This window comes from Pelophylax lessonae (assembly GCF_965119305.1).
Source record: "Pelophylax lessonae genome assembly, chromosome: 3".
Lineage (NCBI taxonomy): Eukaryota > Metazoa > Chordata > Amphibia > Anura > Ranidae > Pelophylax > Pelophylax lessonae.
In genome coordinates, this window is record NC_138770.1 from 81,836,037 (window position 1) to 81,860,469 (window position 24,433).

General features: G+C 47.1%; 1 protein-coding gene across 1 annotated transcript in view; it reads left to right on the forward strand.

Moving 5' to 3' along the window:
* The window catches only part of TMEM214 (transmembrane protein 214), a 108,139-nt gene that overhangs the window by 38,461 nt on the left and 45,245 nt on the right, over positions 1-24,433 (forward strand). The window contains exon 11 of the mRNA XM_082249332.1: positions 24,104-24,221. Within this exon, the coding sequence (XP_082105458.1) occupies positions 24,104-24,221 (118 nt within the window). The remainder of the gene's footprint in view (positions 1-24,103; positions 24,222-24,433) is intronic.

A 24,433-nucleotide genomic window follows, 5' to 3' on the forward strand; every position in this document is an offset into this window, starting at 1 on the left:
GTTGGAGCATTTGGTGTAGGTGGTAGTTAAGTCTTATGGCTTTAAGCCATTGGTCTCGGGTAATAGTTGCATTGCTAGATCTATATCAATTTCAAACGATTCAGGACTAATCACAGATGTAGAAGTATGGGGCAACTTGGGCTCTAGTGATCACAGGATGATTACATTTAAAGTAAATCATAGAACAATAAGACACGAGGGGAATATAAGGACTCTAAACTTCAAAAAAGAAAACTTTCCTAAATTGTGCTCAATAATAGAGAAGATAGACTGGGACCTAACCCTAGGAACATTGAACACGGAAGAAAATGGGAATGCTTTTGGAACATATTAAACAAAAGTATCGCACAGTGCATTCCAATGGGAAATAAATTTAAAAGAGCCAAGGTCAAACCAGGGTGGCTAAACCGTAATGTGAAAATTCTTATTGGAGCGAAAAAATGGCCTTTAAGAAATACAAATCGGAGGGGACATTAGCGTTTCACCAATACAGGGAATTTAACAAATTTAAAAACGGAATCAGGATGGCTAGAAATGATTTAGAAAGACACATGGCAGAGGAGAGTAAAAGAAAACCCTAAAATTCTTTAAATTAATAGCAAGAAAGCTAGGTCAGAACACGTTGAACACGTAATTAACAATGATGGGAGGATGGTTACAGAGGACACAGAAGGCAACTGTGCTAAATACTTTCTTCTCCTCGGTTTTTACACATGAAAAGGAAGGGTATACAAACCAGGACTGTCTGGGTAGCACAAGACTTGCCGCAGTGGCTAACAGAGGGCAAAATCAAGGAAAGACTTGATGGCATTAATACTAATAAATCACCTTGACCGGATGGCTTGCACCCAAGAGTACTTAAGGAACTCGGTAGTGTTATATCTAGACCATTGTTCCGTATCTTCAGACAGTATACTGACAGGCACTGTACCAGGTGACTGGAGGAAAGCTAATGTGATACCAATATTCAAAAAAGGAAGGATATTCCGGGAAACTAGGCCGGTCAGCCTGACCTCAATTGTATTTAAATTATTGGAAGGGTTAAGGGACTACATCCAAGAATTTGCCAAGGACAACCGTATCATCAGCAGTAATCTTCACAAAAGGACGTTCTTACCAAACCAATCTTCTAACCTTTTACGAGGAGGGGAGCTGTGAGCTAGGTAGGGGGAGACCTGTGGATGTGGTGTATCTGGATTTCGCTAAGGCATTCGACATGGATCCCCACAAACGCTTAATATACAAGCTAAGGTCTGCAGTCATCGACCACAAGGTTTGTTCTTGGATAGAAAACTGGTTACATGGGCGTGTCCAAAGGGTGGTGATAAATAACTCGTACTCAGACTGGTCTGGAGTTGTAAGTGGGGTCCCCCAGGGCTCAGTCCTGGGACCATTTTCTTCAATTCATTCATCAATAACCTAGAGGATGGAATCAGTAGCTCAATCTGTTTTCGCGGATGACACAAAGATATGTAGGGCAACAACTTTTCATCAAGATATAGAAATCTTACAGAATGACCTCAGAGTGTTCAACTAAGTGGCAAATGAGATTTAATGTAGAGAAGTGTAAGTTATTACACTTGGGGGCAAAAAACAAACACGAATTATGCTCTAGGGGGGAACCTCTAGGAAAATGCAGATTGGAGAAGGATTTGGGGGTTCTAGTGGAAGATAGACTAGGTATAGGTAATGGCATGCAATGTCAAGCTGCAGCTGTCAAAGCTGGCAGAATATTAGCATGCATATGGAAGGGGATATACTCCAGAGATAAAGCTATAATCCTACCACTTTATAAAACCATGGTCCGACCACATCTGGAGTATTCTGTCCAGTTCTGGTTGCTAATCAAAGGATGTGCTGGAACTGGAAAGAGTTCAAAGAAGGGCAATTACAAGCGCTTAATTTATTCTCCTTGGAGAAGACGCCTGAGAGGGGACATGATAGCGATTTACAAATACATCAATGGCGATCCTAGCATAGGTAGAAAATTATTTAGTCCCAAGGAGTGCATGAAGACACATGGCCACACAATGAGATTAGAGGATAGGCAGTTTAACCTTAAGCTGCGTAAGGGGTTCTTCACTGTAAGGGCGGTAAGAATGTGGAACTCTCCTACAATTGGTGGTAGCTGTGGGGAGTGTGGCTACTTTTAAAAAGACTCTTGGACGTGCATCTCACAAATCACAACATTCAGGGTTATGGGAAATGAGCAGGCCACACACACACACACACACCCCTGTACAGGTTGAACTGGATGGTCTGATGTCTTTATTCAACCTCAACTACTATGTAATAGGTAGCTTTAAGTCTTGTTCCCATTTGATTAATTGATTTGGTTTTTCAAAGGAGTGTTTGCTCTGCAGTACACTATATATCAGCGTTATCCCCTTACTCGGGGTGGGTTGTGGAACCATAACTTCATTAGTTGTACTGGTAGGGATACACACTGCATTTTGGCATGGGATAGAATGTGTACTATTATAGTGCATGTCATGCTCTCCTTATTGGGTAAACAGTAATTGGACCTTAGGTCCTGGAATAAGATAATAGGGTTCTGTCGTTGGTCAGTTATATAAAGGCCGTAGCCTTTCCAATGCATTAATTTCAGGTCTGGTGTGAGGAAAGAATGCCGCTAGGGGGATAGGGATGATTTTATATTCAACATGTGTATCCTTTGTTCCCACAAATTGATCCCAGGCCTGCAGTGTTGCCGATATAGTAGAGTGCTTGCTGTATAGAGAATGTGTCGTCAATGTAGTAGTTAATAACAAGTCGCTCAATGTACCCTGGGTGACCACCGCCTGTTCCGCTTGGCACCAGAATGGTGGTTGAGATGGATTAAGCCAGTATTTTACCTGATCCATTTTGGCCGCTATATGGTAATGTCAGGTACTCCCATGCCCCCCACTCTAATATGTTTTATTAAGGTTTTATGAGGACACCTCGCTTTGAGTTTTTGTTTTCTTTGATTTGGTTGGCTAATTTGCCCGCTTTATCACCGTGGGTATAAAAGTTAGCTTTAAGTTTACGCAGACATCCTGTATGTTGTACTACCAATAAGACGTAAATGATTGCGTGCTTGTGATAACTGAGTAGCAATAGCTCCTGTGGGAGATCTTTTATGGGTCCTTTCTTGAATTTTAATAACGTTTTGAGTGTCCATCCGCTGCCTCCTGTGCCTATTCAACAATGCATCTTTTTGTATTTTAATATTATAATACTGGATTTGTATAGCGCCAACAGTTTGCGCAGAGCTTTACAATATGAGGGAAGACAATACAGTTACAATACAATTCAATACAGGAGGAATTGGACGGCCCTGCTCATTAGAGCATACAATCTAGAAGGGAGGGTCAAGTGAAACGAAAAGCAATAACTGTGGGGGATGAGCTGATGGAGAAAATGGAAGTATAGTTGTTGGGTGTGGGTAGGATAGGTCTCTCTGAAGAGGGTTTTCAGGGAACGTCTAAAAGCTAATAGAGTAGGAGATAATCGGACACATTGGGGGAATTAGTTCCATAGGATTGGAGAGGCTCTGGAAAAGTCCTGGAGGCGAGCATGGGAGGAGGTGACGAGGGAGCTAGAGAGGAGGAGATTTTGAGAGGAAAGAGTGATTAGGTTGGTATTTGGAGACTGTGGATGGCTTTGTAAGATGTTAGTATTTTGAATTTAATTTGCTGGGTAAGCGGAAGCCAGTGGAGGGCTTGACAGAGGAGTGGAACGCATTGTGGGCGCCCCAAAGGGTAAATGGATCAATGTCCACAGTATCATTCAATCGAAAAAATTCCTACAGGGAGCCCTTAATCTTTGAGGAAACCGCAGGTTCTGAGAAAAGGTGGGTGTTGTTTCTCCACCTATTGGCTCGGAAAACAAGCGAGGACTGCCTGTCACTGAGATAGGCGCATGGTCCGACCAAGTTATAGAACCTATTTCTGACTGTGTAATATGTTCTTGATGGATAAGTTCCTACTACAACATATCTATTCTTGAGTAGGAAGAATGTACTTTCGAAAAGGTTGAAGTCCCGTTCTGTAAAGTGCTGATATCTCCCCACATGAAGATCTGAGGATCGGGAAAAAGTATCCAACTGCGTTTTTAAATGAGGATTTACTAGAGTTGCGGGATGTGTTCATCTGGTTTGAAGTGCATCTGAGATTGCCACACAGGAGTACACGGCCCCTGCGTATAGCCTTGATTTTTTTCCATAGTTTGTTCAAGAATGTGACCTGTCTACACTTTTGGCGTGTATGCATTGATCAAGGTATAAGCCACATTATTGATTTCACAAAAGTATAATATATCTGCCTTCCGTATTGCATTCATGCGATGTGTTTGAAGATTGCCACCCACACTTTTTTTGTGCTGCATTGGAAGGTATATATGAGGATAGTGGCTGTTAGTGAGTTTTGGGTGCTTCTGCTCCTTAAAGTGCATCTATCGAATGCACAGCACATCGCAACTCTGCATATGTGCCTTTTTCCATAACATAGGTCTTTTCGGTGGACTGCTAAGGCTATTCACGTTTATTGAGGTCACCTTGAAAGACCTCTGTGTGGTAGGCATGAGCGCTGAAATAGAGACAGGTGGGTTGCCAGAGACCTTATGTGAACAGGCTTACTTTGAAGGCGAGTCAACCGTGCATGTACAGTAGTAACAGGTGTTGCAGATCATTCCCTTCCATATCCGGAAGACCCAAGTCAGCTTTAAATCAGAAGATAGTTGTAGCTGGAGATTCCTTGAGATGATTCTTAAGAACCAGAGAACAAGAAACAGTCAAACGAACTTTAGCAACAAGAACAATGGAGGAAATGGATAGAGTTGCACTTAAGACTATGCAACCTCCTGTCTACATATAAAAAAAAAAAAGTGATTTTCCTAGGAAATTTATGCGGAGAAGTTTAGTTAAACTCGGGGGGTGAACACTGGTGTTAGCTGTTTGAGGCCATCGGAGCATCTTGTGGATATGCGGATCAAATGGTAGGGCATATTTTAGGCAAGAGGAGTCATTGGTCTATATGTATTAGGTTGCGCCTGTGCTCCATCCTGGGGCAAGATTTGCTATTTTTCTCAGAAACGTCTTCCAGGACAGCCCATGAGACCTTAGGGCTCCTCCCCCCAGGACAGGAAACACATTCCAAAATTTAAATAAAAAGGATGTCCCTTGGTCCTCACCTTCAGTATTTAGTGTTTCCTCCGGACAGGGGGTAACATGTTCCTGGAACTGAAGCTCCCGGTCTCCTGGACTATCCGTGGAAAGACTTGGGGGAAAAAGCATCTTCTCCTGTCCATAGCGGTACCCCTTAGTGCTGCAATAGGGGCTGACCGCTGTCTCCTGTCCTCGAGGCCACATTGGCAAGACCGCGGATGAAGTCAGGTAGAGCGCAGGGGGAGTCCGCTCCGTTTCTGGCAGGGCCCCTGGAGCAGCAGATGCTGTGTACCCGTGGCCCGCCGACTTCGTAAAAGTTTGAATTTGGCGCCATAACGGAGGGGGCGGAACTCAGGCGCTTCCACTCTGGCCTCACAGGAAGTGACACACGTTGCTTCCGTCACAGTGACGACATCCGCGGGCGCCAGGAAACCCTCGTTCCAGTTTCCGGAGGCGCGAACAGAGAGACAAATGGGCGACCGGTGTTGGGTGAAACAGCACACGCTGGGACCACCAGACAGAGCGATGGATCCCACGGCAGTAACCGCACAGGCGGTAGAAGTCGGCTCTGGCATTGGCACCTCTCAGGTAAGCAAGGGGGATGTGTGGACCCTATTTGCATATAACGGTTAGGGACTCCGTATTCTTTCCCTTCCTGTTTTTTTTTTTTTTTTTTTTTTAAGGGATCGGGTAAAAGAGAGCACTATTTCCTTACCTGTCCACGAGGTGGAGGGGGCACAAAATCCTTAAACTAAAAATGTGTGTTTTGTTTCCTATCTTTAGACCAAGGCTCAGGACAAGGTCCAACCACAGCCCCCCCAAAAAGAAATGTGCAGTATGCGGAGCAAAATTAAGTTCCACTTGGAACAAAACAGTGTGCCGTACATGCATAGAGAATTTGGTCAGGGATGACCCTACGGTCTCCACTCAGAGGATGCTGTCCTCGGTTAGAGATGAACTGACAAGTACTTTCAGTTCATTTAGAACTCTCATAGAAAAAATGCAGGCACCAACCCAGGTTCCTACCCAAGCTCAGATCCCTGCATCTATGACCAAGCCAGCACAGGGCCTTGAGGAAGAGGAATCTGAGTCCTCGCATTCCTCTTTGGAGGGATCCGGGTCAGGGGAGGAACCTAAAGAGAGGATTTCATATGGTAACTCCAACTTTAAACTGAGCTTGGAGGATGTGGACGATCTGCTCAAAGCGGTATATGTCACTTTGGAAATTGAGGAGGAGAAGGTGCAGCTCTCTAAGCATGACCTTATGTATGCCAGCCATAAGAAACAAGCTAGAGTTTTTCCTGTGCATAGCTCCCTGTTGGATACAATCAAACAGGAATGGAATACACCTGACAGGAAACCTTTTTTTCCCAAAAATTTGAAAAGGTTTCCATTGGACGACAGCAAAGAGCGGCCTTGGAACAAAATCCCCAAGTTGGATGCCCCTCTTGCCAAAATATCCAAGGGAACAGACTTGGCATTTGAGGACTCGAGGTCACTAAAAGACCCAATGGATAAGAAAACTGACACCACGTTACGTAGAGTTTGGGAAGCCTCTATTATGAGTCTGAAGCCAGCCCTGGCATCCACCTGCATAGCCAGACACCTAGAGTTATGGTTGTCTCAAATTCAATCTCATCTATCTGCCGGAACACCTAGGGAACAGATTGTAAAATCTTTCCCACTCCTATTTCAGGCAGTGGGGTTTTTAGCGGATTCTTCAGCCGAGGCGGTAAGAATGGCAGCAAAAACCTCAGCCTTGGCTAACACAGCCAGACTAAGCCTATGGCTCAAGGCATGGTCAGGGGACCTTACTTCTAAATCACGCCTCTGTGGTCTTCCCTTTACAGGCGACCATCTTTTCGGCCCAGGCCTAACAGAGGCTCTGGAATGCACGGCGGATAAAAAGAAAGCATTTCCAGAAAGGAGAAAGTACCCTTATACCCAAAAGAATTTTCGAGGAAGGGGCAAACAGCAGAGATCTAGTGAGCCTCAGCCAACTTTCAAAAAGCACTGGACGGGGCATAAAGGTAGGGGGAGGGGAAACATCTCGTTTAACCCTCCTCAACACCCCAACAAGCCCCAAAGACTCCCTTCTCAGAGTGGGGGGGGGGGGAGATTAAGGGCCTTCCTCCCTCAGTGGATGGGAATTACTTCCAGCCCTTTTATTCTGGACCTGGTAGGCAGAGGGCACAAGCTGTAATTTTGTTTCCAGCCTCCAGAAAGAACCTTGGTTACATGTTTGCCCAGGGATCCAACCAAGGCCGCCGCCCTGAGTCTCCAATTAGGGGACTTATTAGATCAAGAGGTGATAATCCCAGTCCCCAAGGGCAAAGGGTTTTATTCTCACATCTTTGTGATACGGAAACCTTCAGTTATCGGTTGATCCTGAATTTACGCAATCTGAATCTCTCAATAACATACAAACATTTTTGCATGGAGTCAATATACTCCATAGGGAACCTGCTGTATCCAGGGTGTTACATGGCAACCCTGGACTTAAAGGATGTGTATTTTCACATCCCGATACACAAGTCTTACCAGAAATTCCTGAGATTGGCAGTAAAGTTAGGACCAGAAGTCAAACGCTACCAATTTCAGGCACTGCCCTTCGGGTTATCCTCAGCCCCCCGGATCTTTACCAAGGTCCTGGGGGAAGCACTAGCCCCACTAAGACTAAAGTCCATCATGATCACCTCCTACTTGGACGACATCCTGGTAGTGGCAGAGTCATATCAAAAACTGAAGGTAGACCTCCTAATAGTTCAGGAGTTTCTGACTTCACTAGGCTGGATCATCAACAGGCAAAAGTACTGCCTAAAACCCTCTGAGAGTAACTTGCCTCGGATACGAGATTTCCTCTCGGGATCAAATGATTTTTCTCCCACAGCTCAAGATTTGGAAGATGCACCAGATGGTAGCCTCTTTACAGACCAATTTATGGGTCTCTTTAAGGGACATAACAAGGGTAATAGGCTTGATGACCTCCTGTTTCCCAGCAGTCCCCTGGGCACGGTTCCAGCAATGTCCCCTCCAGAAATTTTTACTAAGGAGTTGGGACGGATGGCCAAGTTCCTTGGAACAAAAAGTAAAGATTTCCACCAAAATAAAAAACTCTATGGTGGTGGAGATCTTCTCTTCACCTATCAAAAGGGCTAGGCTGGGCCATCCAAGTGTCAGAGGATAACCACGGATGCAAGCGCTTCCGGATGGGGTGCATATCTGCAGAACAAGTGGGCGCAGGGAAAATGGTCCCCATTACAGATAAAAACCTCATCGAACCAGAACTTATGGCGGTCCAGGAGGCCTTAGAGTTTTTTCAGGTAGATATAGAGGGAAGTCATCTACAAATTCGGTCAGACAATGTAGCAACCGTGGCGTACCTGAACAAACAGGGAGGTACACGGAGTCAGGGTCTACAGTCCATAGCCCAGAAGATTTTTGTCTGGGCCGAGCTGAATCTAACATCCATCTCGGCTATCCATCTGAAGGGGACTCAGAATGATCTAGCAGACCATCTCAGCCGCCACCAGGTGAATCAGGACAATTGGTCCCTCAACCCAGAGGTATTTGCAAACATCGCAACCTCATGGGGTCTTCCATTAGTGGACCTATTTGCTGCCCAGACAAACAGGAAAACAGAAAAATTCTTCTCCATAACTCAGGGGGATCAGGCCTTAGGCATCGACGCTTTTGCCAACCCCTGGACTTTCAAGCTTTGTTATGTCTTCCCTCCGGTCAGATTAATCCCGAAGGTCCTCCAGAAATTCATCCAGGAAGACAGATATGATCTTGATAGCCCCCTTCTGGCCCAAAAGGCCATGGTTTGCACGCCTTCAGGCACTAGCTTCCAAACCTCCAATGGTCTTACCCTGGAGACAGGACCTATTGACACAGGGTCCGGTGGCCCATCCATATCTCAGAACCCTAAACCTGACCGCTTGGTATCTGAGGAACAGATACTAGGCTCTCAGGGGTTCTCAGACAAAGTGATCAAAACTTTGATCACATGTGGAAAGCCAGTCACAAGAAAAATGTATGCCAAAATATGGAAGAAATTCCACTTTTGGATGGCGGAGAATCGGAGACAATCTCCACATATACCAACTATTTTGGAATTCTTTCAAGAGGGCATCGACAAGGGTCTCTCCCTGGGGACTTTGAAAGTACAGGCTGCCGCCCTTAGCGTTTTTCTTCAGTTTTCCCTTAGAGAAAATCCAAATATAAATAATTTTTTTAGGGCAATTGCCCGAACAAAGCCGACCGTGATAAAAACGTGTCCAGCTTGGAATCTATCCTTGGTGCTTCAGGTTTTGGTAACCAGCCCATTTGAACCCTTGGAAGATTTGTCAGTATAATTGCTCACCCTAAAAGCTTTATTTTTAGTAGCTATAACTTCAGCTAGAAGGGTAAGTGAATTACAGGCTCTCTCGATCAGAGAACCTTTTCTCATAATTTTTGATGACAGGATTGTGCTAAAAACAGATCCAGGGTTTTTACCCAAGGTAGCTTCTTCCTTTCATAGGACTCAGGACATAGTACTACCTACCTTTTTGTAAATTCCCAAATAACGAAAAAGAGAGAATTTAGTTGTTTAGATGTCAGAAGAGCCCTTCTGAAATACCTGGAGGTGACTAAAACCTTCAGGAAAAGCGATACCTTATTTGTGCAGTTTTCCAGCTCCCATAAAGGGGAAAAAGCTTCTAAGGCCACTTTAGCAAGGTGGATAAAACAGGCTATCACAGAAGCCTAAATAGTGAAGAATGTGGCTCCACCTTACATTAATGTACATTCCACTAGGGCCTTGTCCACGTCTTGGGCCGAAAGGGCCGGTGCCTCACCAGACCAAATCTGTAAGGCAGCTACCTGGTCTAACTTTTCGACCTTTGTTAGACATTATCGCCTGGACCTCCTCTCTTCTCAGGAACAGGCATTTGGTCGAAAGGTGCTCCAGGCAGTAGTCCCTCCCTAGACTGGTAAGTTTCTTGCTCATCGTCTCATGGGCTGTCCTGGAAGACGTTTCTGAGAAAAGCTGAGTTATACTTGTAACTCCTTTTCTAGTAGTCTTCCAGGACAGCCGGATTCCCACCCAGTTTGTCTTGTATAATGTATGGTGTGTGTGTGTATGTATGTATGTATATATGTGTGTATATATATATATATATATATATATATGTGTGTGTGTGTGTGTGTGTGTGTGTGTGTGTGTGTGTGTGTGTGTGTGTGTGTGTGTGTGTGTGTGTGTGTGTGTGTGTGTGTGTGTGTGTGTGTGTGTGTGTGTGTGTGTGTGTGTGTGTGTGTGTGTGTGTGTATATGTATGTATGTATATAATATATATATATATATATATGTATGTATGTATGTGTATATGTATATATATATATATATATATATATATATACAGGGCTTGACAAACTTGCCTGAAATCTAGGAGCCAGCTAAAAAAGTTAGGAGCCAGTTTTTTTTTTTTTTAAACTAACAACCAAGCTTTATTTAATAAAACTGATACTAAATTTACACATAAATACGACTAGAACCCCACTCTCCTATATAGCGCAATTGGATGGAAACAGACTGTCTGTCTCTTTCCATCCGATGCCATCTGATCGGATCCACGGGATGGATAGAAAATAGAACCACCATCCGTCTGTTTTTGGCGGGCAGGGTCAGATGGCGGCAGATTACTGCTCCATAGAGGAGACTGAACGGTCCGATCAGGTCTGCCTGAAAAACTGACAGGCGGACCTGATCAGACAGCCCGTGTGAAAGGGGCCTTTGGCTGTGGCACGGCGATGAGGAAAAAAAAAAAAGATATATATATATTTATATATATATATTTTTTTTTAATAAGAATTGAAGAAAAAAAAGAAAACATTTTTTTTATTTTTTTTTTTTAATAATTAAAAAAAAAAAGAAAAAATTATTATTTTTTTTACATTTAAAAAATAAATTAATAATAATAACCACACTCCCTGTCCACTTACCTTTAAGCAAAGGTAACTGGACAGAGAGATGAAGCCTTAAAAAACTTCCCTCTCTTCTCCTCTTTGGAAGGAGAAGAAAAGGCATTGAGAACATGCATTACTCCCGGCCACCACAAGAGGGCGCCAGTTCCCCTAGCTTCTCATCTCACAGAAGAAGGCCGAAAAGCCGGGGACTAAATTTCTGGACGGCGTGGAAGTCCGTGAACTCGAAGAGGAGGTGGGGGGCGCAAAAGGGACAGGACAGCTCAAGCAGGGCACCCCAGGCGCCAGGTCGCTAATTCTAGTCGCAAATGCGACCTGGCGCCCGGGATTTGTCGAGGCCTGTATATATGTGTATATATATATATATATATATGTATATGTGTATATATATATATATGTATGTTTTACAGAATGTCCTACGGTTCTCATGAAATACTGAAGGTGAGGACCAAGGGACCGCCTTTTTATTTAAATTTTGGAATGTGTTTCCTGTCCTGGGGGAGGAGCCCTAAGGTCTCATGGGCTGTCCTGGAAGACTACTAGAAAAGGAGTTACCAGTAAGTATAACTCAGCTTTTCTATTTGGTAGGCGAATACCATCAGCCAAGTTGGTGATCAAGAAATCATGTTCCTCTTTGATAATTTTTTTATGTTTGCTGGGTAATTCCAGCGGTAAGGGATATGGTGATTTCGCAGAGGCTTGGTTATAGTCTCCAAATTGCGCCTTCGTTGCATGGTATTGGCTGATAAGTCGGCAAAAAAGCACAGTCCCTGTACAGATTCAGGTAGGTTCTCTGCCTTTCTTGTTGCATACATCAGCTTTTCCTTAACCTTGTAGTAGTGAATCCGCTATATAGTGTCTGGGCAGTTTGCAGGTATATGCTTTGGCTTAGGAAGCCTGTGTATACGATCAATCACTAATTCCTCCAGAGGGAGTTCTGGCAGAACCTCCATTAAATTAGTAAGAAACGCTGTCAGTTCTTGTGGTTTTACTGTTTCGGGGATACCCCTAATTTTTATATTCTTTCTGGAACGATCCTCAAGGTCTGCAACTTTTGCCTTGAGCCATGTTATGTCATCCTTATGATCATTATGAGCATCCACCATGTCATTTAACGTATCATCGAAATTCTCCCATCTTGTTTCTATATGGGATACCCTTTCACTCACTGCATTAACTTCAGGTTTACACTGATTCATGTGCTGCAGCATGTGTGTGTATAGCTGTTCTGAGCGATACATGTCTTTTAGGAGAAAGTCCATGACAGGTTGATTGCTAGTGGGGAAATCGGCTATAGAGTCCTGAAATTCCAGGGTGTCGTCTATGGCAGTTCCTGATATCCCTCCAAATCCTGTGTGAGATGTTCTGTTTAGATTTTGCTTGGCTGTTAGGGCCTGGGGATGGCTTGAAATCACCCTGGCGCTGTGATTGCATGGTCTGGGCATTAATGGAGGCTACTCTGCATTGTTTGTCCATCCAGAAAGATAGATTGTGCTTTTCCTGTGAGGGAGAGCCCGGGGGGCCGCCGGCGCCATCTTGGCTGCTTGGCCTGCTAGAGGCAGAAAAGAAGTCTGTCATGTTACCGGGCCTAATCCTCTCCTTTCTCTTCCTCGGCATGCTCAGGAGGGTCTCAAGGTTGTCCGGCGCCTGTTTGTTGCTTTGTCCGGTGCCCCATTCCGTTGTGGTTTTCTCTGATGGATCCGTATGGTGAGGAGCTGTGGTCTCCCACAGTCATGTCTCTCGCTCGCCGGCTCTGCCCCCGGCAGACCAGGCTTCTAAGAAGGCCTTAACAGCTCTCCCCTTTGTGGGTGATCGATTGTTTGGAGACTCCTTGGACGAGTTGATAAAAGGCTTAACGGGGGGGTAAGAGTACTCTTCTTCAATCCTCCAAAGGCGTTTTTTTTTTCCTCGTGTCTCAGGGACACAAGCAGGGAAAACCATTCAGGGCCTCTGGAGGGAGCAAAATGGTCTTGGGCTGATCCGACCAAGCCTGTCAGTCTGGTTCGGCGGACAAATCCTCTTCTGCATAAAGGGGCGCCTTCACCCATTTTCTGGGGTGGGGGGTTGTCTGCGTTTCTTTCAGGAACCCTGGATGTCCTTGATCCGGGACAAATGGGTTCACAAACTGATTCGTTTCGGGTACAAGTTCGAATTTCAGTCTCGGCCGCAGACAGACTCTTTCCCTCAAATCTTCGTCTGTCTCCAGATCGCTTGAAGGATCTAAGGGAGGCAGTGCAAGACCTCCTTGCACAAGAAGTGATTGTGTCGGTTCCCTCACAGGACCCATTTTGAGGTTTTTATTCAAACCTGTTCACGGTGCCCAGGAAAGAGGGCATGGTGCGTCCTAATTTGGACCTCAAGTCTCTGAATCACTTTGTGCGGATGCAATAGTTTTGGATGGAATCCATTCGGTTGGTAGTAGCATCTTTAGATCAGGGGGATTTTTTAGCCTCCATTGACGTCAAAGATGCTTATCTGCACATCCCTATATGCGTGGGGACACCAGAGGTATCCATTTTGCGGTGGCGGAGGAGCACTTTCAGTTTGCGGTGTTTACCCCTTTGGTCTCTCCCAGAGTCTTTACTAAGGTTTTGGCCCCGGTGTTGGCATTGCGCAAAAGAGGGATTGCGATCTTAGGATATCTGAACAATCTCCTGTTGAGAGCAAACTCTCACCAAGCCTTGTTGGGCGATCTGTCAATCACGGTTCAGACCCTTCAAGAGTTCGGGTGGATCATCAACTTCAAATCTGCACTGACCCCCGTCGGTGTGACTGGATTACCTGGGACTTACTCTGGACTCCTCTGTGGCGAGGGTCTTTCTTTCCAGGGACAAACTTCTGAAGTTGCAGGGAGAGATGCGGTTGCTGCTGGAAAGCGATCTCTCTTCTCTATGGATATGCATGAGAGCCCTGAGTCTGATGGTGTCGACCTTTTGAGGTGGTCCCATTTGCTCAGTTATATTCCAAGCCTCTGCAAAAGGAGGTCCTTGTCAAGCGGAACAAGGATCTATAGTCCTTGACAGAATAAGTTTGAGCAAACTCATGAGGTCAGCGCTTTGTTGGTGGCTTCAGTCGCTTGCCCTGAGTCAGGGCAATACCTTTCTGCTGCTGATGTGGATGATGGTCACCAATTGCCAGCCTGTCGGGCTGGGGCAGGGTGCTGGACAACCCCTGTGCCCAGGGAGTCTGGGCGACAGGAGTCTCAGCCACAGCCGTGGAGGTAGCTGAGATTCTGATGTGGGCGGAAGGATAGGTTCCGGCTCTCTCCGCCGCTCACATTCTGGGAGTGGAGAATTGGCAAGCAGATTACCTGAGTCACAGGGAATGGTCCCTTCATCCAGAGGTATTTAGTCTCCTGTATGTCCGTTGGGGGACCCCGGAGGTTGACCTGTTTGAGTCTCGGCTCAACAAAGAGGAGCAAAGGTTCGTGGCCAGAGCTCAAGATCCTCAGGCCGACTCCACAGACGCGTTAGATGCTTGCCTTGAGAAAGTCACGTTCATGCTGTGACGCAACGTGTCGGGAGAAGCGTCTGACGTCACTTTCGGTCTTCGGCCGAGACTGGAAGTCCTTGGATTTCACTGCCTTGCCGCTGCTACGCAACTATATGCTGTTTACACTAATCCTAAATGTGAGTGCATTATTTTATGCTTATGTTTAAATAAATGTTTCTCTTACGTCCTCCGACAGTCGCCGCCCCCTCCAAGTCCTCACCAATGGGTATTGACCTTTGCTCCGTAGGAGTAGCTAGGCAACAAGAATTGTTAATACAAAAGCTTTTAGCATACACACCCCTAGGGGCTGTTCCCTCAGTCAATACCTCCCTGCACCAGCATTCCCAACTCAGTTTGATCTTGCTTAGCTTAGGAGTGGCTGGCTTTCCTGTGCTGGGGCTCAGTCTCCGCCTTCTACCCTTTATTTGATTTTATTTCAAGTGTTTTTTTTTCTCTTTTCCTTGCTAGCTGTTATTTTGCTTAGCTTAGGGATCTTCTGATGAAGAATCATCATGCGGAGCTGGGTCTCGGACTGGCCGCCCTGGATTCCAGGGCTGAGAGCCAGATGGATCCCCAGCCTGCCATCGAGCGTTCAGCTTAGGTTTTACCCTGGCACATTGAACGACCCATCCCTGTTCGCTGCAGGGATGCTGCCTGTGAGGTGGCTACCTCACTGGACGCCATGACTGCGGTCCACATGCGTCCTGGCTGCGGAACTCTCTGTCTGCCCTGATAGCGGTTTGTCGCTGGAGACGGCTCCCCACGCCATCTGGTACGGTAAGCACCCTCTGTGTGGGGACCTTCTGTATGGGTGTCAGTCTGTGGCTGTGTATTACCCTCCATGTCTGTGTAACTGCGGGCTCCCTGTCAGATCCCTGTGTGGCTGCACTGCCTGTGGGCCTTTGGGGCATCCTGCTCTGCTGTTTATTATGCTCTGGGTGCAGTTTGTGTGCAGACGTGTGTGTGCAGACGTGTGTGTGCGGCGGTCGCTGCGGCGATCCGCCATTTTATTTGCCTGCATACTGTGACCGGCCCTGTCCCTGTGCAGCGCCGTGTTTTGGCGCCATTCGCCGCCATTTTGGCGGGCGGTACTCGTCCATGCACATGGCGGCGCCATTTTATTGTAGCCTTCTCCCCCGGCTGAGCGGCCATTTTGCTGGAGCCTTCAATAAGGCTATATCAGTCAGCCAGCATTGCATCACTTCCTCTTTCTCTGGGAACAGCGATCGGTGGCAGCAGTCTGGTGTGCTCTCTCCAGGTTTTTTACCTTCTTGTCCTGTCATTCCTTGCTCAGTTTTGTCTATCTCTGCAGGGTCAGTGCATACAGCAGTGTGCGGTGGGCTGCGCTCGCCGTGGTATTAAAGGGCCAGTACCTTTATACTTTTCTGTACTGGGGCATGGATTCTCAGGATAGCACGTTTCCCCCCGCCCTGGTGGGGGACCAGGGGGCTGCTGCACCCCCCGAGGGGGCCGATCTGACCACTGTAGTGGCTTCCTTAGTGTCTCAGGTGCAGATGCTGCTGGCTGAACGATCCGCAAAAAGGGCCAGGTTATCCATTTCCTCTGATTCAGAGGGCGATGTGGCTGCTGTGGCTGGCATGCCCTTGTCGGGGTCCCGCTCATCTTTGGACCTTGTGGGGTCTGAGGGGGAGCCTGAGGTAGAGGGGGTTGATGTTTCTCCCCCTGGCTCGCCTGAAGAGCTTGCACTCATGAATGAGCTGATTGCTTCCATAAAGGACACCTTGCACCTGGAGGATGAGCCTACTCCTCCTGCTAGGGTGTCTTCTTTTGGAACACAGAGGGCTCGCAAATCAGCGCAGGTTTTTCCCTGCCCTGCTGAATTTCACCATACGGTTAATGAACAGTGGCGCAATTTAAAGAAGCCCTTTACTGTGCCCAACAAGTTTAAACTGCTTTATCCGTTTGCGCCGGCCACCGACGAGCGTTGGTGTGTGGCGCCTCCGGTGGATCACGCGGTAGCCGTTTTGAACAAAGCTACTGCGGTGCCTTCTGAGGATACCCCGGTTTTCCGGGACCCTACGGACAGGAGAATGGAGTCTCTTGCCCGTCATGCCTATATGGTGGCTGGTTCTATGCTGAAGCCTATTTTTGCTTCCATTATGGCGGCACAGGCTGTTGCTGATTGGACCAAGATGCTCAGGCGCACCTTGGCGGCTGATTCCGCTTCGCCTACCACGTTGGCTATGGTGGATCAGATCCATTAGGGTGTCATGTACTTGTGCAATGCGGACTTGAATTTAGCTCCCTTGGCTGCGCATCTGTCCAGCGTGGCGATTCTGAATCGTCGTGTGATTTGGCTGAAGAATTGGTCGGTCGACCAGTCTTCTCGCAAGACGCTGGCGGATTTTCCTTACGCGGGGTCTCGCCTTTTTGGCGAGGCTTTGGATACCCTGATTAAAGGGGTTACGGTGGGCAAGAGTACTCTCCTGCCCCAGTCTTTCAAGAATAAGTCTTTCCATGGTAAACGGAATTCTTCGTCTAGGCCCCCTCCGGGGTCCTTTCGTGCCTTTCGGTCGCAGTCCAAGGGCAAGCCCTTCAAGGGCCAAGGCTCCCAAAAGAAGCCGTGGGCGGGGAAGCAGAAGTCCGGCCAGTCCGGTTCAACTTCCCATTCCACTTCCGCCTGAAGGGACGCCCTCACCCGTTTCTGGGGTGGGGGGGACGTCTGCGCGGTTTCCTACAGCCTTGGCTGGCCCGCGTTCGGGACAGATGGGTTCAGGAAATCGTTCGTTCGATCTGGTTACAAGATCGAATTTCTCTCTCGGCCGGCGGGCAGATTTTTTCCCTTGAATCTTCAGCTGTCTCCGGAGTGTTTGCAGGATTTGCACCTGGCGCTACGGGACCTGCGGGCCCAGGGGGTGGTGTTCTCGGTGCCTCATCGGGACAGATTTCAGGGGTTTTACTCCAATCTGTTCACTGTGCCCAGAAAGGAGGGCAAAGTGCGTCCGATTCTGGACTTGAAGGCTCTGAACCGCTTTGTGCGGGTTCGCAAGTTTCGCATGGAATCCCTGCGCTCAGTGGTGGCTGCCCGGAGTCCGGGAGAATTCATGGCCTCCATCGATCTGAAGGATGCGTACCTACACATCCCCATTTTCGAGGGTCACCAGAGGTACCTTCGATTCGCCATTGCGGAGGATCACTACCAATTCGTGGCGTTACCTTTCGGTCTCGCTTCGGCTCCGCGGGTTTTTACCAAAGTGCTGGCGCCGGTTCTGGCCCTGTTGCGAGCACAGGGCATTGCTGTCTTGGGGTATCTGGACGATATCCTGATGCGGTCGAACGCCAGTCAGAGCCTGGTGACCGACCTGTCCACCACGATGCGGACACTGCAGGAGTTCGGTTGGACTATCAACATTCCGAAGTAGACTCTGTGTCCTTTGGTTCGTCTTCCCTATCTGGGGATGATTCTGGACTCTGTCCAAGCGAAGGTCTTCCTGCCGGAGGACAAGCTTCGGACTCTTCAGGACGAGGTCAGGTCCCTCAGGGACAACCGACATTCGTCTCTCCGTGCATGAGATGTCTGGGTTTAATGGTCTCGTCGTTCGAGGCGATCCCTTTTGCCCAGTTTCACACGCGGGGTCTCCAAGCGGAGATTCTGGCCGAGTGGGACGGGTGACCGCAATCCCTGGATCTGCGGATATCGTTGAGCCACGACACCAGAAGGGATCTTCTGTGGTGGCTCCAGTCCCCGGCGGTGTCGGGGGGCAAGTCTTTTCATCCATTATCATGGACGGTACTCACCACGGATGCCAGCCTGTCGGGCTGGGGTGGTGTCCTGGGCGTTCTGTCCGCCCAGGGAACTTGGTCGGAGGGGGAGTCCTCCCTTCCGATCAACATTCTGGAATTGAGAGCGATAAAGCTTTGCCTTCTGAGATGGACGGACCGGCTTCGGGGCCGTCCAGTTCGGGTTCAGACGGACAATGCCACCGCGGTGGCCTACATCAACCACCAAGGGGGCACCAGGAGTGCCCGAGCGGCTCGGGAGGTAGCCGACATTCTGTCTTGGGCCGAGACGCACGTCCCGGCGATAACGGCAGTTCACATTTTGGGGGTGGAGAACTGGCAGGCGGATTATCTGAGTCGCCAGACCCTGGACCAGGGAGAATGGTCCCTTCACCCGGATGTTTTCCAGATGTTGTGCGCGAAGTGGGGTTTCCCGGATGTGGACCTGTTCGCGTCTCGTCTGAACAAGGTGGAAAGGTTCGTGGCACGGACGCGCGATCCTCGGGCAGACGCCTCGGATGCGTTAGTGGCGCCCTGGCATCAGTATCGTCTGATGTATGCCTTTCCACCGATTCAACTGCTGTCCAGGCTTCTTCGCAGGTTAGCCTCGGAACCGCACACGGTGATTCTGGTAGCGCCGGACTGGCCTCGCCGGTCTTGGTACGCAGACCTCGTAAATCTGGCGGTCGACGCTCCATGGCGTCTGCCACTTCGAGAAGATCTTCTGTCTCAAGGACCGATATTCCATCCTGCTTTACAGTCGCTGGCTTTAACGGCCTGGCTGTTTGAAAGCCAGGTCCTGAAGGATAGGGGTCTCTCCCCTGAGGTCATTCCCACTTTGATCAAGGCTAGAAAAGCCTCTTCGGGAAAAATTTACTACCGTACTAGGAAAGCGTATTTTGCCTGGTGTGAGTCCAGGGGGTGTTCCCCTCGCTCATACTCGGTGTCGAGAGTGTTGGCTTTCCTTCAAACAGGCGTGGACCAGCGTTTGGCGTTGGCCACGATTAAGGGTCAGATTTCTGCTCTGGCCGTTCTCTTTCAACGCCCTGTGGCATCTAATTCATCGGTTGGCACCTTTGTTCAGGGGGTGCGTCATTTGGCCCCTCCTAGGAGGGACCCTTTACCTCCATGGGACTTGAACTTGGTTCTGTCCGTGTTGCAACAGGCTCCCTTTGAGAAGATCAGGGAGATCTCGTTGTCTGTTATTCAAGAAGGTTGCCTTTTTGGTGGCGATCACTTCGGCTCGCAGGGTGTCGGAGCTGGCGGCTTTGTCCTGCAATTCTCCCTACCTGGTGGTTCACAAGGATAAGGTGGTCCTGCGGCCTAACCCATCTTTTCTTCCGAAAAGGATTTCGGAATTCCACCTAAATGAAGACATTGTCTTGCCTTCGCTCTGCGAGAAGCCTAAGCATCCGAAGGAGGTTGCCTTACATTCCTTGGATGTTGTCCGGGCGATCAGGGTTTACCTGTCGTCCACTAAATCTTTTCGCAAGTCGGATTCCCTCTTTGTCCTTCCTGAGGGACCTCGGAAGGGCATGGCGGCGTCGGCTGCGACCATCGCCAAATGGATCAGACAGATCATTGAGCAAGCCTATGCCTTGAAGGGGAAGGTTCCTCCCTTCCCTGTGAAGGCGCACTCTACCAGGTCTTTGAGTACGTCTTGGGCTTACCGTCATCAGGCTTCTGTGGCCCAGGTGTGTAAGGCGGCGACTTGGTCGTCCGTTCACACCTTCTCGAAGTTCTATAAGGTGGATGTTCAGGCATCGGCTGATGCCTCCTTTGGCCGTAAAGTTCTCAGTGCGGCAGTTTCCTAGGGACCCTTGTTTTGCGGGCCCTTGGTTGTTGGGGTGTTTTACCCCTATGTTACTTGTTTTCCTGGGTTGTTGCTCCTGTTGAGCACGTTTTTTCCTGTTGCCCAGTTGGGTTCTCTTACTGTGGTAAGGTTCCTGTCTCTGATGTGGGTACTGCGTTGCCTTTTTCTACGGTTGCGTCTCCCACCCCTCATGTCTACACTGCTTTAGGACGTCCCATTGGTGAGGACTTGGAGGGGGCGGCGACTGTCGGAGGACGTAAGAGAAAACTGAATTTTTGTAAAATCTTACCGTAAAATTCCTTTCTCTGAATCCTCCGACAGTCGCCGCCCCCCGCCCCTCTTTTGGGGTTTTTGTGTACTCTTACTGCTATGCTACCAAACTGAGTTGGGAATGCTGTTGCAGGGAGGTATTGACTGAGGGGACAGCCCCTAGGGGTGTGTCTATGCTAAAAGCTTTTGTATTAACAATTCTTGTTGCCTAGCTACTCCTACGGAGCAAAGGTCAATACCCATTGGTGAGGACTTGGAGGGGGCGGCGACTGTCAGAGGACTCAGAGAAAGGAATTTTACGGTAAGATTTTACAAAAATTCCGTTTTTTTTAAACGTACTACACCATAAGGTGCCTCCTTTTTATCGTTGGTTTGAGCTCCAAACCCTACTTAGGATTTCACCCTTTGCTTTGATGCTGGCTTTCCAATAAGGACATAGTCTGTCTTAAAGGAACCATCACTGGACCCCTATCCCTACAGTGGAGACCTTGTTACCTTTGGTACAAACACTCATTTAGAGTGTCTTGGAGGTGAGCGCCATTTCACTCTTTTATGGATTTTAGCTCACCACCACAGCGTAATTCGTTTCCCGCACCGTAGGAGTTTCCTGCACTTTCGGCAATATTTCTTCACCAGCACTTTCTCTATGAACTTTTTTGTTCTTTATGAACTGATGACCATTTTTCAACGTTTTTTATCTTCGTTCATTTTTTCTTTTTTATACTTTCACCCAAACTATTTATTTTTTATATGGGCGTTATTGTTTATATCTTGATTATTTATCAAATTGTCACTGTTTACCACTGTGATCATCTATATTGTGCACTATTATCACTTTAGGTGCGTTCAGACCAATTTCTCTTTTTTTTTTTTTTTTTTTTCTCATTTATTGGACCCTTTTATAGCACAGTGCACTTTGAGTTCACTTTCACTACATCCTTTCTCAGTGATCCTTCTTCATCACGTTATATTATTGTGGTTATTATACACAATTTTTGCATTATGCACCTTATCACTTTTTGATACTATTTCAGCATAAATTTTGTGTTTATTCATCACTTTTTATATTTATTTCATCTATTTATTTTCACTTATTGTCATTGTGCACATTACTGTTCACCTATTTACATTGATTTGCTGTTGCTTTGCTTGTTCTTATATGTGTATTCATATTTATTACTGTGATTTTTATACATATTGGGGGTGATTAAGCGCCGGTTTTATTTACTATTTACATACGCATTAGAAGCTCCTCGGAGCCAGTACCGGAGGATTTATGCCTTCGCTCCATAGGATGGTGGTGGAGAATGTTCCGGTTATTCTGGTAGCTCCAGGCTGGCCTCGTCGGTCTTGGTGCGCAGACCTGGTAAAGATGGTCATCGTGCCTCCCTGGCGGTTGCCTTTGAGGGGAGGGCCTGCTGTCTCGGGCCGATCCCCCATACTCCTTTACGGTCGCAGGCTTTAACGGCATGGCTGTTGAAGGCCAGGTGCTGAGAGCTGTCGGCTTCCTACCCTGCTGAGGGCTAGAACAGCGACTTCCAGAAAGATTTATCATTGCACGTGGAAGATGTATCTTTCATGGTGTCAATCGCAAAAATTGCACCCTTGCCTTTTTTCGGTGGCTAGGGTCTTGGCTTTCTGGCAGAAATAAGTTGAGTAATGGCTGGCCTTGGGCATGATCAAGGGCCAAGTGTCGGCTTTTAGCGATGTACTTCCACGCCCGTTTGGCTGCGAATACCTTAATTTGCACTTTTGTTCAAGGGGTGTGTCATATGGCTCCTCCGAGACGTTGCCCCTTTCTTCAGTGGGATTTGTCGTTTTGGTTTTGGCTTTTCTTCAAAAGTCTCTTTTTGAGAATATAGGGACATATCTCTGCCTTTGTTATATCAGAAGGTTGCCTTTTTGGTGGCTATTACTTCTGCTTGCAGAGTTTCTGAGTTGGCGGCACTTCCCTGTCCGCTTTATTTGGTGTCCACAGAGATAATAGAAGATGAGATTCCCTGACCTAATCCGTTTTTTTTTCCTATGGTGGTGTCTGATTTTCATTTAAATGAAGACCTTGTTTTGCCTTCACTCTGTCCCTAAGCCTAAGCATCCCAAGGAAATTGCCAACTATATGGTTTGGGTGATCAGGATTTACCGGTTGACCAAAGTCCTTTAGGAAATCAGATTTTATTTATTTTTTTTGTCCTTACTGAGGGTTGGCTGCGTCTGCTCAGACTATATCCAGATGGACTAGGCAGACTGTTATACAGGCTTATTCATTAAAGGTTCTGGTTCCTCCTTTCCCTGTGACAGCACATCCTACCAGAGCGCTGAGTGCCTTTTGGGTTTTTCATCATCAGGCCTCTTACTCAAGTGTGTAAGGCGGCGACTTGGTCGTCCGTGCATACTTTTACAAAATTCTACAAGGTAGATTTGCTGGCATCTTCAGATGCATCCTTTGGCCGCAAGGTTTTGCAGGCTGCTGTTTAAAGAGACTTGTTCTTCTCTTTCAGGGGTTTATATTTGCCTTCCATGGTTAAGCTCCTGTTCCTGGTTGAGCTTTGTTACCCAGTTGGCTACATTTAGCCTTTGAAAAAAATATTACGTGTGTTTTTTTTTTTTTTTTTTGTTCAGTTCTTCCCACCCTTCATGCCTACACTGCTTTGGGACGTCCCTATGGTAAAAGACGTATAAGAGCTGCGTCTGTCAATGGACGATAGAGAACTAGATTTTTGTAAAAATTTAACCGTAAAATCCTTTTCTCTGAAGTCCATTGACAGACGCAGCACCCGCTCCCTCTGAGGATGGTTTGTCGTCTTTTTCATTTCTTGCTAGGAAACTGGCTTGTGGCAGTGTGTGTTGGGTTATGCCGTGAAGGACAGCCCCTGTAGGCGTGTCTGAATTTTTTACTGCCTAGTACTACTCCTGTAAGGGAGCAGCATAACCCTATGGTATAAGAAGCATAAGAGCTGCGTCTGTCAATGGACTTCAGAGAAAAGGATTTTATGGTAAGTTCTTACAAAAATCCATTTTTTTAATTCAAATTTCCATGTTACACAGAAAGCGTATGTGGAAATCTGAATGTTAAAACATAGACACTAAGCAGCTGCAGTGCATGCAGCTCACCTTTGGGGCATTATATATAATATTCCATTGAAGACAATTACGTTTAGATACAGTGACAGGAAATGAGGGAAGGTCTCTTCAGCAAATAGGTTTTTGTTGCCCTCCAGTCTAACAGGGGACCTAACTTTTTTACCCATTATAACAACTTAAGCAGAACTCCAGGCATGGAGATTTTGGTAAGTTGTCATGTGTTAATACATGTTACATCTGCTCGGGTGTAATTCATGGCCAGATTGCGGAACTGTACTTAACAAATCAATTATTTTCTTTATGCTGGGTAGTACACCACAGTACTTCTGATATGCGGGCTGTTCTCAAAAACTGCAGGGCTAGTGTAATTTTTTTCCGCCCCCCCTCCCCATGACCAGGTAAATGGCTAATGAAAATCTCTGTGCAGCATAGTGTATTTCATTTATTTTTTTTGGACAGTAAACTAAAATGTACTTGGTATGTAGATCTGAAGTCATATGTAAGAGACATGACGTCTTCATGGCATAGACTTGTGTATTTTTTTTACAATTTCTTGAACACACTATGTATGGTCTAATGCAGCTCTAATTTTAGGCTCTGCTGCAGAAGATGAAGGGCCAAGGCTTCCCCTGGTTCCGGCTCTGCCTCGTAGCACTCGTCTTCCTTTCTGGTTTTCTCATCCATGATGTCCGAACGAGTGGCTCCATCCAAGGTCAGTTTGCGTGACAAGTGTAACTTATGACCTTTTTTCATTTTGGAGGTACTGGAAAGGGCTAGAGCCTGTCAGGTTTTTATCGCTGCCTGAGATTTTGAGTTTTGCCCTCCCCGCTCCTTGCCACATGGCATGGCCATGATGCACATGAAGCATAGCAATGATGGTGTACTGATTTTGTTTAGACTAGGTTAAAGCTGAACTAAAATATT